General features: G+C 42.2%; 2 protein-coding genes across 3 annotated transcripts in view; both read left to right on the top strand.

Annotated features, from left to right (window-relative positions):
* actn2b (actinin, alpha 2b) overlaps window positions 1–11,823 on the top strand; it is a 36,862-nt gene extending 25,039 nt beyond the window's left edge. For both annotated transcript variants that reach the window (XM_083775158.1, XM_083775159.1), the window contains 9 exons: window positions 3,620–3,728; window positions 5,173–5,313; window positions 5,441–5,623; window positions 5,870–6,004; window positions 6,899–7,078; window positions 7,816–7,962; window positions 9,620–9,685; window positions 9,800–9,958; window positions 10,540–11,823. In XM_083775158.1, coding sequence (XP_083631284.1) covers window positions 3,620–3,728; window positions 5,173–5,313; window positions 5,441–5,623; window positions 5,870–6,004; window positions 6,899–7,078; window positions 7,816–7,962; window positions 9,620–9,685; window positions 9,800–9,958; window positions 10,540–10,692 — 1,273 coding nt within the window. In that variant the 3' untranslated portion in view covers window positions 10,693–11,823. The remainder of the gene's footprint in view (window positions 1–3,619; window positions 3,729–5,172; window positions 5,314–5,440; window positions 5,624–5,869; window positions 6,005–6,898; window positions 7,079–7,815; window positions 7,963–9,619; window positions 9,686–9,799; window positions 9,959–10,539) is intronic.
* Window positions 11,824–13,109: 1,286 nt separating this feature from the next.
* The window catches only part of LOC310865836 (ryanodine receptor 2-like), a gene marked incomplete at both ends in the record, with an annotated part of 126,701 nt that continues 119,455 nt past the window's right edge, over window positions 13,110–20,355 (top strand). Inside the window, 5 exons of the mRNA XM_083775046.1 lie at window positions 13,110–13,160; window positions 15,720–15,839; window positions 16,219–16,317; window positions 19,648–19,722; window positions 19,984–20,062. Coding sequence (XP_083631172.1) covers window positions 13,110–13,160; window positions 15,720–15,839; window positions 16,219–16,317; window positions 19,648–19,722; window positions 19,984–20,062 — 424 coding nt within the window. The remainder of the gene's footprint in view (window positions 13,161–15,719; window positions 15,840–16,218; window positions 16,318–19,647; window positions 19,723–19,983; window positions 20,063–20,355) is intronic.

Here is a 20,355-nt window from a genome sequence, read left to right as displayed (position 1 = left end):
GGCACACTGCGACTGGATTACCAGTCCGGTGCCCAGACCGTTACGCTACGGCCTGGGCCCTCATCACATTTGTGATGACAGATTTGTTTAGCCCAAGGATTGTTTTTCGTGAATAACTAATGCTTGGAATGGATTCAGAATCATGAAAACACCCTAGTTTGACACATCTCATGCTACTTAAAGCATAATGAAATTTAGAACATTTTGCCTTATGGTTGTATGGTACGCCAACTTTCAGCAGCTGTCAAAGATTCCCCTAGGGTGGTTGAAGAAACCAATGTGGGATATGTTAGTAGACACGTTTACAAACACATTGGTAAAGAAAATTCTTGGTAAGAAACTTATTCCCAGATTTGATTAATATCCCCTGACTATTACACAAAGACTGACACTGGACTGGAAGACGCAACCGCTGTTTTTAATGCCTTAATAAGTACAGATAGAGTCGGATTTACTGACTTATTTTGAAAAGCCAACCGGATCCCAAATCAGCAGCGTGTGTGTGTGTGTGTTTGTGTGTGTACACACATTATATATGTATGGTAAAATTATCGTACAAATACGATAATTATCATACATCTGGCAACACTGTCAGTGAGTGAAGTAAAACTAATAAGCACAGAAAAGGTACTTTGACTTTTCCATATTCAGTGTTACCAATAACTACTAGGTGCCTGTAGTTAGTGTAATCAGTCTGTGATTGGACACAGGCTACTTGTGTTTCTTATATAACTGACTCAATGGCCCAGAAGAGACACTACTCCAGCTCACTGGCACAATGGCTGTGTGGCTTCTGTTGAGGTAGGATTGGTTTTCCTGTGCTCAATGTTTATTCTTTTTAACTTTGATATTGCTGTTGGACTTTCTGATGTAGTTTTCCTTTGTTACTGTAGGTGGAACTTTTTGCTGCTGAGCTGGAATGTCTGTTGCTTGCCTCTAGGTTGGTACTTTTGAACTGACAAAATTATCAGATTGGACACACTGCTCTTTATAACTTAAAATGTAACTATTTCCCCAGGTCCCCGAAGTTGGCCTGTCTCCGAAGATGCAGGGCCTTTTGTACACTATAGTCAAGAAAAGTTTGCACCTGTCTCCGAAGATGCAGTGCCTTATTATGTAGATGTGCCTTTTGTAGACAATAATCAAGAAGAGTCTTCATGGCAGCCATATTATGATGGGCTTGTATACTCCCCAGTGTCGCCACCATACTTGGACCCACTGTTTTACCCTGAGCCAACACCACCAAGTCTACCAGAGCCCCTGGTTCACCCAGAGCTACCAGTTTACCCAGAGCCACTAGTTTACCCAGAGCCAGGTGCACTGACTCAACTTGAAGTGAACTTGGAGCATGGCAGTAGTGAAACTGAAGAGCAGAGCTCTGAGCTGCCTCCTATGCCTTGGCTTTATTCAGAAGAGGGACTACATGTGTCTCCAGTAAGACCAGTGCCACCCAGCCCTATCCAGGGCGTTATGCGTTATGCTCACAACTTGATTGGCCAAATACCAGGCACCATTAGCCACTTCTCAACAGAGTACGAGGAGGGCAGAGACCATTGGCAAGATGTTCGCTATGAGTGGTACGGCGTTCCCCCTTACCCTCCAAAGGGCTCCAGAGGACCTGGCCACCTGCCAAAGATCCCCGGAGGACCTGCCCACCCTCCAAAGATCCCCACCAGACCTGCCCACCATCTCAAGGTCCAGAAGCTACTTGATGATCCTGACAACTTCATTCCAGTTTGGGTTGATGGTGCTAAAAGGGTGGCCCCTGGAAGCATCTCCAGTGACTCTGCAGTAGGCCAAGCATTAAAATCAAAGGGGCAACCTTGGCTCGAGAGTTTGAGGGCTTATGGGTGACCTGGTAATTATATCACTATCATTGAGTACTATATTGTGAATATTTTATTGTATTACCAGTAAGTTACAGTAACCTCTCTCCTTCTCACCAGGGTAATGATGCTGCCACTTGTGATTCTGCTATCTACCCATTTTGGAAACTATAAGATGTAATAAATAACTTTACTGCCTTAATCTCTGACTTTGTTTAGTTTTTTACAACTCTATACTTAAATCTTGACCTTAATTGACTTGTTTTATTTCACCTCTTCAGCTTGTATGGTGCATTGGCAGGCTAGATAAGTTACAGATTCTGGGTACAAGGTTGGAGGTGAATAGAGTGATGTGGGTATCTGTAGGTGTGTACACATTTCTGGTTTTAACTGAAATGGCTATTCACAGAAGGGAGCAAAGTGCCTTAGTTCTTTGCCACATATAGGCTATGCCAAGTGAATTGAACTTGATCAAGGTCTTGCCACTGAGTTGTGGCTTCCTGGTCAACTTGTGTATGTTAACCACTTGACCATTTTGTTTGGATTTGCATTATACTTCAAGAGAACTTGACAAGCACAAACTATTCTTTGACTAATTCAAATCAGGGTCTCACAACCTACCTTTCTTTTGATGCTTGAACTTTCAAATGTTTGCTTGTGCAGTGAATGTTTTACCATTTCACAATTTCCAACTTGTGTGTGTGTGTGTATATATATATATATATATATATATATATAGTTTTTGTTGAACAATTGCTATGGGGAATTGGTATTGCAATAATTACACTGCAACATCCATCAGTCATAATTGTACACTTTACAATTCCTCTTACTTTGAAAACAATATGGGGGGCTGAAGGGCTCTCCACTCACTTAAATTGATCAGATACTTTCGACACATGCAGTCTTGAATTTACTTTGACGAGTTTACTTGGAAAGACCAAGGTTCGAGACATATCTGCTGCTTGACTTAACAGAGGACTAAAGAAATTAAACATTTTTCAGCTACACTGAAGGCATAAAGCTCAAGAGGCTTTATGCCTTTGTTTCAGTTTATTTTATAGTGGTGTGGTTTGTTTATGCATATTTTAGCACTTTCAGATTTTCACAAATGTAAAGTGAATTATGACATGCCCTGCTACTGTAATTCCCAAGAATGATCTTTCAAATAAAAACACGATATTTTTAAAGTTTGGCAAAGATAAAACCACTTTGCTCATTGAAGTATCCATTTGTAAACTCCAACCTCACTGATTTGTTTTTGTTGAAAAGATGGCAAGACTACTGTTGTTGCTGTTTTTACATGTCCACACTATTACATATGAGATCCTTAACTGTAAGATCCCTACCCTATAGAGCGTCGCAGTCCCTCCCCCTTTCAGGACAACCAGTGGCCCAGGAAATAAATCTCAATGCATTTTTCCCATAGGCATTTCTTAAAGTATTTATTTAAAGACGGTTACGCCGCGGACAAAGCCAACTCGGATCGTGACAAATCATGACAATGAACACAATGTCTTGGGCCGATCAAATCATTTATAAGAAGAAAAACGAAACAAATAGTGTTGTCTCCTGCCTTTATTTTCTTCTTTCTAATGATTTGATCGGCCCAAAATATTGTGTTCATTGTCATGATTTGTCACGATCCAAGTTGGCTTTGTCCGCGGCGTAACCGTCTTTAAATAAATACTTTAAGAAATGCCTATGAGGAAAATGAACGGCGATTTATTTTCCGGGTCTCTCGAGGGGGCGGGACTGCGACGCTCTATAATGCTTATGTTTTGTCCTTCTAGTGAGCTGGACTATCACGATGTAGCTGCTGTGAACCAGCGCTGCCAGAGCATCTGTGACTTGTGGGACCAGCTGGGAACCCTGACCCAAAAGAGGAGAGAGGCCCTGGAGGTGAGGTTAACACGGATGGAGGTTGTTTGGAAAAGTGTGTGGTTGTTCACAACAATATGGGTAACACTGAAAATCTGTGGAACGCAAATCTCCACCAGAAGGCACCCTCCTACTACTTCCCTCCATCACTGTCAATGCGTGCATCAGTGTTGTTTTCGTCGACTAAATACTATGACAAAAAAAAAGAGAATCACTGACAAAAACTAAATGAAAACTAAGCCATGATGAAACTATGACTAAATATATTGTCAATGGGGGCACAGTGGCACAGTTGGTAGTGCTGTCGCCTCACAGCTAGAAGGTCCTGGGTTTGATTCCCGCTCGGGATGCTGTAGGTGCTTGCAGCGTGTTTCCTCCTCCGCATCATCAGTGCTCATACCTAGGCATGAAGGAAGCATGAGTTCAAGTCTGTTGCTCTCCCCATGTCCCCCTTATATGGGGACTAGGTTGGTGGAGGGTGTGTAGAGCCCAGGATCACATTAGATAATTGACACAGGGGTGAAAAATGGGTTACAAAATTGTGGGATAAAAATTAAGAAAAGAGTAGCCGATCTACAAACACACACACACACACACACACACACACACACACACACACACACACACATGGCACACACACTGGCATGCATGTGATGATGATGTAGAATTATATGCACATCGGGGGAAAGTCTGCTAATCGTTAAAGCCTTGTGTCAATTGTGTCTACAGGGCCAGACACAGAAAACAGGAACGATATCTGTCCCTGCCTCTGGCCTGATGGAGACAATAACTTGAACTTGGTAATGAGCCGTTGTCATATATTGACAAACTGATTTATTTTCTCCACATGCAAAGAGGTGGGAAATTCCACCATGATCAGGAGTGTTTTATCATTACAGCCAGGGGGAAGTTAACTGGAAAGGCTTTCCCATGTTATTCTAGCAAGTCCCCACAAGAGTGCAGTAAAATGCCATAGTAGGCTCAAGTGATGTGGCAAAATCTCATAATTTAGCAAAGAAATTGTGAACAAAAATAAGCGCCCTGACCCAGATAAGCATGTAAAATGGGTGGTTGGAGGGGATAAACGGCACATAGATTTACAGAAGTCTGACCAGCTTGTGTTTGGCAAAAAGCCCATACTAGAAACTTCCCTTGAGCTCCTCCTGATCTGTGTGTGTCGTTCCGGACCTGCAAATGCGTGAGGGCCTAGGATTAGCCAGACTGACAGGGACAGGGGTGTGCTTTCAGTCTCCACTCCCCACCACCCCACGCTGAGTGTAACGGCATCTCTAATATAGCCTGCAGGGCCTCCGTGGCCAAATTCGGTGGTCAATAAGAGATTAGTGATTTCAACGATGAGGGGATGTTAGTCTTGGGGACATCTGTGTGACTCCTCTGTGCTGTAGGTCCATGGCTAGAGCATGACATTGAACTGGGTTTAGTGTTTTGTTTCTGATCCCTGCAGCGGACAGAGAAGCTACTGGAGACCATCGATCAGCTGTTCTTAGAATTTGCAAAGAGGTCAGCACCTTTCAACAACTGGATGGAGGGAGCCATGGAGGACCTGCAAGATATGTTTATTGTGCACACGATTGAGGAAGTACAGGTAGGCTCATTGACTATTATACAGCGTATCATATATGAAATCCAGAGTGTAAAACAATTTATAAATGCTCTCAAAAGAAGCTTTTCCTCATTCCAGTTTTACCCTTGACTTATTTTGTTCCTTCCAGAGTTTAATCGCAGCTCATGAGCAGTTCAAAGCCACACTTCCTCAGGCAGATGGAGAGAGGCAGGCAATATTGGGCATCCACAGTGAGGTTCATAAAATATCTCAGAGCTACGGCATCAAGGCCAACATCACCAACCCTTACAGCACTCTCACCACCGAAGATCTCCTCAACAAGTGGGATAAGGTAGCAAATGGTTTTGAAACTCACATGCACACTGGTCATTTTGGCAGTTCTTGGCCATGCAGCCTCAAAGTTTCAACAACGTCGTGTTCTAGTATATTCATCTCTAAAACTTAATTTAGATAAGTAAAGCACCCATGTAAGCACAGTAAGCGTTGAAGTGCATGATTAAAATAGAACCACATGCCATGGCTATTGGAGCATACCAAAGGGCCAACTCAGAATTTACAGTATTTATGCAATTTGTAGGTGAAGATGCTGGTTCCGCAGAGAGATGGTGCTCTCCAGGAAGAGATGGCACGTCAGCATTCCCACGAGAGACTGAGACGGCAGTTTGCTGCCCAGGCCAACCTCATCGGACCCTGGATAACAACCAGGATGGAGGTGAGTTCTCTCCATCTCATGCCTGATTTATAATTGTTATGTTATATCTTGCGCACTGAAAATAGCAGATCTACAAGCTTAGCTATTTTCAGCACATGACATCAGTGCATGTAGACATCATATCACCCTTTATTCCAAAAACTGTAATACAACAGTCGCATCCACGATGCGATGTGAGCTTGTATATCAGCTGTTCTCTGTGCGCAATACTGTTGCAGAATTGATTACATAGCAAATATATACTGTATATATTCTTACCAGAGTTATGCAGAATGCCTTAACAGACGACGTCACACTGATAAGCAACAGCATGCGTGCGCACACCGGCAGCACAAGAACCCTGCCTCTCATAAGATGCAATGGAAAAGTTCTAACGGCACTCATGTGTAAAAAATGCATCATCAAACTTTCAGATGCTGTTTTTCTCCCAGTGTGGAGGAAGAATGATTAGGATTTTTATTGTGATCTCTCACCCTAGAAATATATAATCCTTGGTTTCTGTTGTGTTTGAACAATAATAGCAATTCAAATCAGTTGTCCTCAAAACCACACCTATACACTGTCGCTGTCATAAGAGGTGCGCTCATGATCACATCACGGCAGCAGAGCCTCAACTGCAACCCATCAAGTATAATTTATGCTTCGTCCCGCGATGGTGTCGCGCACGCAGACCTGTAAGCTCACAACAGTCGCATACACGAAGCGATGTGAGCTTGTATATCAGCTGTTCTCTGTGCGCAATACTGTTGCAGAATTGATTACATGAAACAGTCACCCGTGCGCCCAGTCCCAATGTTTGTAGAAAATAATTGGTCTATTGAACACCCTTTACGTCTGTGTGTTGGTTTAAAAAATATCATGACAATGCCTATTTTATGTGTGCTCTCCTGACAGGAGATAGGTCGCTGTTCTTTGGAGCTGGGCGGGACTCTGGAGGACCAGATGACACAGCTGAAGCAGTGTGAGCACGTCATCGTCACCTATAAGCCCAACATTGACAAGTTGGAGGGAGACCACCAGCTCATCCAGGAGTCGCTAGTGTTCGATAACAAACACACCAACTACACCATGGAGGTATGGGAGGATGGATATGATAGACCCTCTGGCTTATACACTCACACAAGCAGTCGCTCGCACGTGCACGCACGCACACACTTTAACCCATGTTGTACGGATTCACAAACTGTGTCTGTATCACAGCCATCCAGTGTCCGCAGTGTGACACATGTGTTTAGACTACGGACAAACAAAAAGGCATTATTTTTCTCACAAAATAATATCAGGAGAATGTACAATACCATACATAGTGACAGTGTTCATTTTGTGTCAGACAGTGAAGTGTGATCACATAATGTATGAACTGAAGTTTCGATTCATTGTGGATCTTTGGTTAATTGGCCTGAAGACTGAAACGTTGTCATATTTGATTGAAACGTTGTCATATTAATACCGTAACAACTTGAACACAAGTTTGTAATCTTGTCTGGGATCGCCGCAGGGGTATCCACCCATTATTCCGACCTCTCACACCCACCACTGTATACCACCAATGTAGTGCCTCCGGCTTGGCCCTGCACTCCAATTAAATAAGCTGTGTTGTGTTCACAGTTGAGAAGTCTACAGGTTGGTTGTGGGCTGCTCAGCAGGGTGTTAGTCCGCTTCTGTTAAATTCTCCCAGTCAAACTAACCACTGTTAGGCGAAAATAAGCTGCTGGTGACTGGTACAGCAACAGGGACAGTGTTGTACTACATGACGGGATTAAAATAATACATGCTTTTCTGAGTTATCCTGCCTGTCACCACATCAACAGCACATTCGTGTGGGCTGGGAGCTGCTCCTCACCACCATCGCCCGCACCATCAACGAGATCGAGACCCAGGTCCTGACCCGCGACGCCAAGGGCATCAGCCAGCAGCAGATGAACGAGTTCAGATCTTCCTTCAACCACTTTGACCGGGTACAGTGCTCCACTCAAGTAGACTGACCCGGCATTGAGCTCCTTTTTCAGCTACACTGTATTAAGGCTGTCCCCGAACATTCAGGGTTCGAATGTTCACTCGTTAAGGTTGCCACTCGAATCTTAATTTATGGCCTTGAACCATTTTTTTTTTTTTTTATTATTATTACTAGCCCTTACCCGTTGTGGCCGTAGGGGGTACTGCGCCCGGTGCGTTTTTAATTCACTAATAAATTCATTATTAATAATTAATGTGTCAAATCGAAAAAAGACCTCCATATTCATATGGTCAATGCCTGTGTGAAAAGTGGGAGTGATTGGTGCAGGCAATGAGGAGATAAGGCGGTGTTTCTGACAGACAGACAGACAGACATTGTTAGAATTATAGTATGATAGTATGATTATAGTATGATTATAATGTTTTATTATTATTATTATTTAAAAAAAATTTTTACTCATAAATATATTTCGGCGAGAATGCGATATGCATATGCGATATGCATATGTTCATGTTGTGTTTACAATCATTTGAAAGTCCTGCAGACGGCAGAAGAGACAGGTGGAACATATTCATGAAAGAGAGACAGCTTACGAGCAAGGCAAGCTACACTCTAGTTTTAGTTGCCTGCCAGCAACTTCAACTATGGCTCATTTTTATGGAATGATGAGCTCGCATCAGGGACGTACAGTATGCTGACCATTTGGTTGCCCTACTCGTAGGATATTTGTGCTGCCCCCCTCCCGACGAGAGTGCTGCTAGCCTGTTCCTCATGCAGATCGGCTATTTTCGCTGTTTGCGAGGACGCACACACGGCCGCTCGCAGCAGCGGAGCACATGTCAGAGCCACTAGACTCTTTGTGTGTGTGTGTGTGTGTGTGTGTGTGTGTGTGTGTGTGTGTGACTGTGTGTGTGTGTGTGTGTGTGTGTGTGTGCCCGCACGCGTGTGTGTTGGGAGAGAGAGAGAGAGGGGGAGACGCGCTGCGCTCTGATCATGTTCAAGACGGATATCTCGTGTTGTCATTATAGTGTATTAAAAGTAAAGACGGTTGTATCCACACTCAAAATGCACACCTTCCCGGTCGGCCAACCCAGTAGCAACCCTCACCAACCCCTGATGAACTTAACCATTATTTCACTGATAGTCTATGCAACGTCGCCCCGGAGGATCTATTTATGAATTGCAGCCTGGTTAAAAGCACTCTGAGAAATTAATTAATTAGAACCAATTAACCAAATGGTTCGGATGTTCGCTCGGAAATTCCTGCAAATGTTCGAGTCCTAAAAACAGGGCTAGGGTACAGCCTTACACTGTATTAATAGCATTACAGCCTTGTGGGTAGCAACACAGGTCTAGAGAATGGAAGGTCCCAAGTTTGTCCCCCAAGGTTTGACCTTCTGAGGCTACTGTGCACCTTGCCAATAACACCTTGTGGATTGGGACTGTCAAAATAATAACAAAATGTCAGTAGTTTGTACTGTGCAGTGGAATGCTCTAGCTTTTACTTTGAGTATGCCTGCCTGCCTGCCTGCCTGCCTGTGTTCTTCCTATCTGTAATAACGGTGCTCTTTCCTTGATCGCACTGCTTTCCTGCTCTTCTTCCCTCATGTCCTATATGGTGGCTCGGCCTCTGTGATGTGTTACGCCGCCAACAATAGAAGAAGAATGGTGCAATGGAAACCGACGACTTTAGAGCCTGTCTCATCTCCATGGGTTATGACTTGGTACTTGATTCTTCTTACCCGTTCTCTCTGTTTGTGTTATTTGTAAGGACTGATGATCATATACAAATCCTTATGTCCAAACTTGGTCACTGAAAAACCTTTTTTTTTTCTAAGGGAGAGGTGGAGTTTGCACGTATAATGCTACTGGTCGACCCCAGTGCCACTGGCCTGGTCTCCTTCCAGTCATTCATTGATTTCATGACCAGAGAGACGGCTGAAACAGACACCGCAGAGCAAGTAGTGGCATCCTTCAGGATCCTGGCAGCTGACAAGGTGTGTTAGTTTGTCTGTGGACATTTGACTTAAAGTACCATACCAATTGTAGGGTATGTTTAGTCCACTGACTTTTGTGTGCATTTAAAGCACAATGTACATTTACAGTAGTTTGATTTTCAAGGAAGTCATTGGACGACATTCTGCAGTGGAATGAAAATACTACATTCTGCAGAAAATACTTGACTTGAAACTTGCATGAGATCAATTATTTGATCGCAGCCATTCCAATATTCTATAAACTTTAACAGCAGAACTTAATGTTTCAAAAGACTGGAAATACTTTCAGCATTGCTTCTGAAAGTGGCAGGAACATGGGCATATAGGGCAGATTACTTTGATCAGACAGCAGATAACAATTAAGTTGTATGTACGTAATTAATTAAATTAATTTTAAAAATAACTTTTTGATCAGCCTTTGTAGTATTGAGATGGTTTATTAAAGACCTGTTCATAGTAGTGCAGTCAATGCAGTTTACTTCCATTTTGGGATTTGTCACTACTGCCCTCACAGTGCTATACATTTTGACCACTTCCGCTAGAAAAGCTGGTGTTTTCTGTCATGTCCCTTATCACCACAGCCCTACATCCTGGTGGAGGAGTTGAGGAGAGAGCTTCCCCCAGACCAGGCTGAGTACTGCATCATGAGGATGCCTCCTTGCGCTGGAGCACCACCAGGGGCGCTAGATTACACCGCTTTCTCTACTGCCCTCTATGGAGAAAGCGACCTCTAACACCCACTTCCAGACTATGCCTCACATGTTGACCCTCCAACCTACCTGTCCCTCTATTTTGAAATTAAATCAAGACATTTTATGACAGATATGACAGATAAAATATGCTTTTGGCCATAGCCATTAGATTCCTGTTTATTTGTCTCTCTAGAGACATATCTGCATTGTGGTGTCTTGGTCAACACCTCCTATTCTCCATGAATGACCTGGTCCCAAAAGTACACACCTCAACATTAATAAGAAGTAAGCCATACTCTACTGTTCACAATTTGAAGTGCAACATTATTTTACATTACATTTAATATTTTCTAGTGTGGCACAGTATTGCGTTCTGTAGGCTATTTCAAGAAACGATACATACTTTTGACATCCTCATACAGCAGGAGAATAAGACAGTGCCTTTGTTTGGGAATACAGTATTTTAAAGGTCAGCCAAGATAGATTTCATGACATGTTCTCAATATTATAAATATCCATTGATATATCCATGATTAGTATAATGCTGGTCAGGCTACACAGAAAAGTCCTCAGTGTTAGTTCAACTTGAAAATGGACCGTTACGTGTCCATATTTAGGATACTGAGGATTTCCTTGTGTAATGTGTTGGCTTTCTGTGTGTTTGATAATTCAGCTGAACAGTATTACACCCAAGACATTTACATATTGTATAATGTTACACTCATGCACCATTATTGAAAATATTGTTCCAAGCAAGGCGACCAGTTCCTGCTATATTTTAGTATAGCGTTAATGTGTCACAAATTTAGTCAAATCGGTAACAAAGGTGTTTTCTCATGCAATGCCAGATTATGAACCATTAAGAAATCTGACAGTCAATGGTTTGAATGTAACAAATAAAACATAGTCAACTGTTTATTTATGAACCATTTGCCTTAGATGATACAGATTGTTAATATTTTCCCTAATGTACCACAGTAAAGTGTGCCACAGATGGAAAAATAGGCCTATGTTATGTTGTGCTTTGGTGGACATCACATCAGACAGAAATATCACCCTACCATCAAGGTTTATATCCTACCATAAATTAAATGTTTGAAACAACTTGCTGGTGCTGATGTTGATGATTTCAGTAAACTTTGTACTTGAAGGTATAACCAAATCACCCAATAAACTGATGATTAGTTGAAATGTGTGTCTTTTTTTTATCTGAGTTTGAGAGAATTTAGAAAAACCAGCCCAAAAGAAGTGAGTCAAGTGACTATGCTGGGCCACACATCACAACGTTCTACTCATGTATCACACATGAGCACAACCTTTAAAAAAGGAAAATTAATCTTGAAAAAAGTGAATAATTTAGAATCTGGTAACCTTGAGTCACCAGGCTTACCACCTCGAAGGGGAAAGCCTGGTCTGTGTTACTATATCTGTCATCTGGTCTAGGGGTAGTTTAGACCGGATGTAAAAAAAAACCCGAAACCGTTGCTTTGTTTTCGTCCCCCCTGTTTGTTTTTAGTCTCGCCAGTCGCTACGAGTTGGAATAAAAGATGGATATACCAAAAAAAACTATTCCAAGAAGTACTTGAAGAAACGTGTCAGATGCATACAACTCATCAAGGCTTTTATTGGGTAGACCCTAAAATGATCATGCCCTATCATCGCAGGGAATTATTTGGGGTATTTCGTATACCGGTTTGAGGGTTATGGCCTGCATGACTACAAACCATGACTACTTATTACTTAACATGACGTAAGATATCATCCACTCCTGACAGGATCTTAAACCCGAAAAGGAATGCTTCCAAAGTTCCCAGGCTATAAATCTGGTATTGGGGCCCCTCCACAAAATACTTTTCAGAGCGTCGCTGGCACAAAATATTTTTCAGGTCGGGGTCCATGGATCAAATATAGTCCTAGGCCTACTACATATTTGGGGCGTCCTTGACATGAAAATGTTTAAGAACCACTGGTTTAAACAATATTCAGAAACATGCCCAAATAAACAAACAACTATACACTTTTGTTTTGCCTATACAAGCAACCTTAAAGAAAAGGAAGCCCAAAGTCGCTTATAATAAGCAGACATGGCAACACTGGTGCATGCACGTGCCTGTAGTGCACATAATTTCACGGAAAGATCAGTTTGCTGCCCCAAAGAAATTATATTATCGGGTAAATTGGGTTAAAGCCAAGCTCAAACTACATATCTAAAGAACACACTGTAAGAGAATAATGTCTTACTTTTGTTAAATAACAGGTGAGACAAGTATTCACAGATAGTCTTAATTAATTACAGCTGTTAAATAAATGCACCTGCTAATCATGTGATTATGGTTAGTCTCCGCCCACAGCAACGTGCAGCTGAGCTAGCCCGCCAGCACATGATTGATAGTCCAGTTAACTTGTGGTCATGTTCTCGCGGCCACTTGTTCTGTTCAAGTTCCACTTCGTTGGTTGAAATGACTGATGCAGGAGGAGATGGGGAGGATGAGATTCAGTTTCTACGCATGGTGAGTGTACGGGTGACAAATTTAAATGGTGTACAATTATTAGACTTAGATTACTTATACAATTAATCTTGTCTATTTGTCTTAGAAATTCTCAGAAGCAGAAAGTGCATGTCGTCACTTCACTTGGCTCAGTTGGCTGTCATCATCATCTTCACTAATATACTTTGTTGCCGGACTGAGGATTAAGTCTGACTTTCGTAAAATAATGAATGAATAGGCATAATGATAGTTATGTTGGGCTTCCCTTCTCTTGAAATTATTTGTGTTTAGTAGCTATAGCTAACAGTTAAAGTCTGGTACTTAAGCTCTTGTCTTGAATATGCTTTTATTTTTAGCTCTTTTTTGGCTCCCATCACTGGACACTGTTGTGAGCCCTCCACTCACAGCTTCGCTATCATTGACCTCCTGATAAGAGCATGTCAGGGAAAGTGGTGCTGGGACTCACACACACACACACGCCTGCACACACGCCTGCACACACCCGCACACACACACACACACACACACACACACACACACACACACACACACACACACACACACACACACACACACACACACACCCACACACACACACACACACACACACACACACACACACACACACACACACACACACACACACACACACACACACACACACAGGTTGGCATTACTGTAGGCCTACTGTAAGGAATGAGGAGGACCCTGCATAATCAAGTATAGGCCCAGGTTTTAATTGATAATAACCCTATAACCATGGGTAAGTCAGTTAACCAGTGCCACCATGTTGTAGACATAGACCAGGGGTCTTCAACGTTTTTCAACCCAAGGACGCCTACTGAGCTGAGAGGAATGGACTCCCACTATTATGTATTGTGTTTCAGTTAGAAAATTGTCATAGATTTTATTTACTTTGTTTGATAGCACTATCACCAGTGTTGTGTTGGATACATGTTCATGTGTATTTTCATGATTTAACCACCGTCAATACTAAGTAAACTTGACCATTAACTCTGTTCTTGGTCTGCGCTTTTCCCCCTCTACACCAAACCTCTGCCGAAAATAGCCAATCTACAAAGCTCACAAGTCACAACTCACAAAGTGTCGCAGCGCGAGGTGTTGTGAGATTGTAGATCTGCTATTTTTAGCTAAAGTGCTCAGAATAGGGATGCTAGGGTTCAAGTGTTTAATGTAAAAAAATTAAATCCTATAAAAAATAAATATATCCTATCACACACAAGATTCGGCAGCCTCCCTGTAGTAACTACGGGTCTCAGACCTCATGTTGAAGACCCCTGTTGTAGACTATCAAGTCATTTTGCTCCATCAACCCACATTCCTACCGTATTTGTCCCATACCTTCACCTTAGTTGAACTGTGAAATGTGACGTGTGATTTAGACTGACGGCTGTCAGTCTAAAATCCAACCAAACACTTTTAACAACCCATGTATTAATTATCAGTCAAGTATTTCTCATCCTCAGCTCTCCAATATGTGATTTGGTCTAGTGCACTGCACTCTCACTGTCCAAATATACCTAGAAATAATTTAAATAAAGCCCCTGACAACCTGCTCCCTGCCTGGATACTCAAAACTGTACGGTCTCATGTGTGACTGACAGTTCTCAGAGTAATTCTGATTATGGAGAGTGGACTGGAATGTGAATCTAGAGTCAGAGGCTACACCGATATTGATATATCCCCAATTTGGTGGTAGCATGCAGAAGCCGGATACTGACATTTATACAAAAGGGTCTAAAAGAATAACACAAAAAGCCCCAAGAAGGGCTTATTTCCATTGTGGTGTGTGTGTGTAATTCAAAACACTGATACAATAATATGCAAAACATCATATACTAGTAGTAATTAAAATGGGGATTTTCTGGTGATAAGCTTAGACATTTTACAGGGACCAGTTACAAATTGCAGATACCTGTACACTGAGTGTACAGGTTTTGAAGGAGGGTAAGGACTAAGGGCCGATTCATACTCCTATTTTACGATTTTACGATTTCGGCTCGTCAGAAACTTTCAGTAGCACCGAAGAGCCGACTTTAGGACAGTACCCGCCCCCCCGAACCTCAAATGACGTCACATTGTAGGCTCTACAGCACCGAACCGACTTTTATTCGGCTCTAAAAATAGGAGTATGAATCGGCCCTAACGAGTCTTTTGTAGGACTGTTGGTAGAGCATTCCACATTTTGGTGGCATAGCAGTAGAACCAATTTAACCCCTTGTTTGAGCCGAACCTGGGTTGAACAAGATTATTGGAAAAAATGGGTGTCTCTGTAGTATATCCCGGTAGGATGTAGCGCGTCGGGTGGAAGGAACACGTTATTCCAGTTCCTTTCCCCTCCATCAGGCTGTCCAGGGGGAAGCAGTATAGAGACCAGGATTACTGCATGTTTTTTGTGAGGGTACCTACCCTAGGGGACATGGGGATAACATGGAAACTCCACACAGAAAGGCCTTTTTTCCAGAGGAATTGGCGTTTGAATAAATGAGACAGCTCTTATCCAAACTTGACTTTGAGTTGAACTTGAATGCTATGTTTCTGTGTTTTCTCCTGGGTCAGGGGGATGAAGTGGTTTTGCAGAGTACATTCACCTCACAGCAGGAGCACCTGAAGCTGTGTCTTGCCGCGGAGGGCTTTGGTTGCAGGCTTTGCTGTCTCGAGCCAACCTCCAATTGCAAGGTAAAATAGGCTTAAATCAAATCCTCCTTAACCAACACTAAATGAATGTGAAATGCAGTCCTATTTGAATTTGCAGTAAAGTGCTATCCAGCCAGATAAGGATTTTAAGTATGATACATTGAGACATACGAGACATCATTTTTGAGATATCACCAAAAACCAGGGTCAAATTGTAATTAGCTAAATGTGCATTTAATACATACATTTAAATAATTTAGTTGTATATGGAAACCTTATTATGCATGGCATGGGTTATGGTTTGATTCACACTTAAGATTTGGTTTTAATACATTTTGTGTGGTTGCCTACGGTATTGGACAATATATACACAATGCTCGGAAATCTCTGACTTTGCTATGTTATTCACTTAATTTTACAGAATGTTCCTCCAGATCTGTCGGTGTGTGCCTTTGTCCTGGCCCACTGTCTTTCTGTCCGAGCCCTTCAGGAGACACTGGCCAAGTACCAGGCTGCAGGAGTGAGATTCTGTTCCATACTCTTATTCTTGATTAATTATAATGAAATTATAATTGAGTGTGCTTTTGTGTATTTTAATAGGGGTTACATATGTCAATGTCTTTGGTTGCATATCTTCACTGACAAGGGTTTAATCTAGAGTTCCATTCATAAATGTGTAATTGAAATGGACTATTCTAATGAGTCTCAATGCCTCCAAAATGTAGCAAAAACCTGCTCCAGTTTGAGTGAGGAGTGTCACTAGTACACCAGGGTGTTTCACTGACTACAGTATCCAATGCCCATCTGTCTGGAAATAGTGGCCAACTGGCTACCAGGAAGGAGGTTGGGAGGTGGTGGTTGTAAAGGGTAGGTGACAGACCAGGGGTCCTCCACAATGATCAGCTTAGACAAAGAACCTCTATTACTTCCATTTTGTTTCTTGTTCTCTTTTAGTAGTTAACCAGAAATAAGCACACGTTTCTGTGTGGAGTTTGCATGTTAACACACAAAAAACACGCAGTAATCCTGTTCTCTAAACTGCCTCCCCCTTGCCAGCCGGGTGGAGGGGAAAGGCACTGGTTGGAAATGAACGTGTTCCTTCCACACGATACCACATCCTACCAGGGAAACTCCCTCCTGTCAGGTGAAAAGAAGCTCCTCATGCATGGAAGGAAGCATGGGGTCAGTTCGTTGCTCTCCCTAGGTTGGCAGAGGGAGTGTAGCGCCCAGGATTTAAAAAATGGGTTACAAAATCATGGGATGAAAGAAAAATAAAAAATAAATGAGCACAAAACAATTAGACTCATTGTGTGAACGTTATAAATATGTTATTTGATAACTGACTGGCATGACACACAATAGCAATCGGCAATGAGAATCAGTTCACATTAAGCCAGGAATGAAAAGTCACACACTTGCTTTAATGATCCATATGTGACACCGGAAAACAAAGTAGAAAAAGACATTTAGAATTGGCTATATCGCTATATAACAGGCCAATGTGAAAAGGGTGGGATATATTGCACGCTGCATTCATGATTTGAGGCTTTTTGTTCAAAACGGGCCAATCCTGTAAACTTTGAAAGCCAATGTTAGCCAATTAGGATGGAATCGGAAATATCAGACAGATCCGTCTTGAACACATGACTATAGAGATAGTGTGTAACGATTCGCAGGATTTTTGGACAGAATCTAATAACAAAAAAGTCGGCCTCCTGGTGGCGCTATAACAGGCCGTTCTGGAAAATGTGGGGCAGAGGTTCATCGTTGGCATCCAGGGAGTGTGTGCAAAATTTGGCATCTACCGGGTTAACGGTGCCGGAGATTAGCTGTACACAGACGGACGGACACAAGCACACACACACGGACAGAGTGCAAAACTCTCTCCCCATGCCTTCAGCCTGTTTCAATCTTTTAAACTTTTAAACTATCCAGCCGGTGTTTGTGGAACACCCAGGGGAAGAATACAGGAAAATATTTTCAGGTGCACTGAAAAACAAAAGAAGCAGTTGCTGACAACTACTTATGTTGGAGACAAAATGTCAGCAGCAAACGTTGTATTTTGAGGAAGCACACACATGGGGTGGGAATTTGGCCCCCATCCGCACTGCTCTAGCTGATTTCAGTTTTCTCCTCTGCCTCTATATCGGACCAATGTGTACCAGTGATATAAGAAGTGTTGCTTGCACTTTGAGTCTCTTTTCACCAAAAATGGCAGCAATCTGGCTGAGATAGGCAGGGAGTGGTTGAAAGTTGACAGTGTGCCACTACAAAGGGCCTAACATTCATCAAGGTTTCTGCTGGAGAAGGGAAGCATGTGCCACAACCTGTTACACCTTATTGTCTTATCTTAGTGTTCCCTGTCTCTACCTGGCAGTTTCAGTTATGAAGAAATCTACCATTGAAGATTACCTCCTCAGTCAGTGCTCCTGCAGATTATTAAAGACAAAAAACAGTGACAAAATGGCATTCATGATTCATCCATATGGTCCAAGGAACGCACAATATACTATATTCCCTGACTCACCATCCACATCTTCAAACCAGTTCAGAGTCTGACCAGTCCAGGGCTGAGTGTGTATTCACTTTTGACTCGTTTGCAAATGCTGTACCAATAATTAAGTTAAATAAACTATGTCCAGCTTTGAGGGTGTGTGTAAACTCAAACATTGTCCTATCCCAAACATGAAATGCCATTGATAATGAATGGCCAGTTTTACGTCATTGTCCCAAGACATTAAACATTAAATGCCGTTCACAACGAATGGCCAACATTGCTGAAACACAAAGCAATGCTTAAGACAAAGGTATACTATGTCTTAAAAATCACACTTGTGTGAAGTGAGGGGCACTCTTATCATCATACATCATCATACATAATCACATTCCGTGCTCAGCCAATCAAATAATCACATTCCATACTACGGATACACAGACACACAAAGCTGTGCATAGCTAGCGCCCCCCAAAAAAATAATCCACCTGACTATACAGTACATCCATCCATCAATCCATCACATGTGAAATTATTTCCATTGACTTATTGTCTCCACCAGCCGAAGGCATGGGGAGAGTATGTTTTGCACTCCGTCCGTCCGTGTGTCCGTGTGTCCGTCCGTCCGTGACCAGCTAATCTCGGCCACCGTTAACCCGGTCGATGCCAAATTTTGCACACACACTTCCTGGATGCCAACCATGAACCTCTGCCCCAAACTTTCCAGAACGGCCTGTTATAGCGCCACCAGGAGGCCGCTTTGTGCAAAACAGGTTTTTGCACAGCACACCTACAGATTTTGTCCAAACATCACGCAAATTGGTACACAGTCTCTCTACAGCCATTCAACCAAACCGGTCTTTCATATTTCTCACACTCCATCCTGATTGGTTAAGATTGGCTTCCAAAGTTCACAGGAGTGCTCAGTTTCAAACAAAATGCTGCAAATCATGAACACATCGCGTGATTTCCGTGAAATTGTGCACCCACATTCCCACTAGGCCGAGGACAAAATGCCACATGAACAATTTCAACTCAGCCTCAAGGTGGCGCTATAACTGGCCGAAAAGTGTTTTTACCTCTAACTGCACGGATCTGTGGATAACCTGGTGGAGACCTGTGCCCAGAAGGGCACTTTTTCTAGTTTGATTTGATTTGATGGCCTTGTTGTGGCATTTGGCCTTTCTGCTCTCAAAGAACCAAAGTGGTCCCTAAAAGGATGAAATTCCAGGCCTGAATTGTAGTCTACTTTTGAACTGTTTTGGAACAACCTTGATACAGGTGATTATTTAATATTAAGATTGACATTTTATGCTGCATCTTAAGGTATTGTATTCTACTCTGTGTGCTTTACAGGCAGAACAAGGAGGTGGTCATCGCACCCTCCTGTATGGCCAGGCAGTGTTATTTCAACACTCATACAGTGGCATGGTGAGGGATCATATTCATATTACTGCACAGATAATTTGTTCTGTCTTGTCCTCTTCTTAGGCCCTAAGAAAACAGATTTGCTGTCCTTATACCCTAAGACTTAGGGTATATGGACAGCAAATCTTTTTGTGTTCACTTGTTGTTTCAATTCACTAATTATGTAAAGAGAATTAAATTCAATGGGGCATTTGAAATGTTGAATTAACAACCTGTCTTCTGTTTCCATTCTTTTGTTGAAATATCCACTCTTTTCATCCCAAGTATCTCAGCTGCTTGTCTACTTCAGAATCTTCGACCGATAAGCTAGCATTTGATGTTGGTCTACAAGAGAATGAAGCAGGTATTACGCACTTTAAGAATTATATATTATCTTTCAGCGCTATTCTATGTTCTCTGTACATAGACTCTCACCTTTCTACAACGTTTTGTCTCTTAGCCATGTTCTTTGTTACACTGACAGCTTATTACACTCTGCTAATCATTCAAGTCACTGTTGTGTTAGCACAGATCGCTACACTAATCCAACCTCCACCTGTTAATATTTGTACACAGATTCTGTGCACAGTTTACAGGCTATTTCTGAATTATGTTTGGTTTGTGCTATAATACCATATATGCCAATATGCAGAATAA

This window comes from Protomyctophum parallelum (genome assembly GCF_964188405.1).
Source record: "Protomyctophum parallelum genome assembly, chromosome: 10".
Taxonomy (NCBI): domain Eukaryota; kingdom Metazoa; phylum Chordata; class Actinopteri; order Myctophiformes; family Myctophidae; genus Protomyctophum; species Protomyctophum parallelum.
The sequence above is the reverse complement of the archived record's forward strand: the minus strand, read 5'-3'. Positions and strand labels throughout refer to the sequence as shown.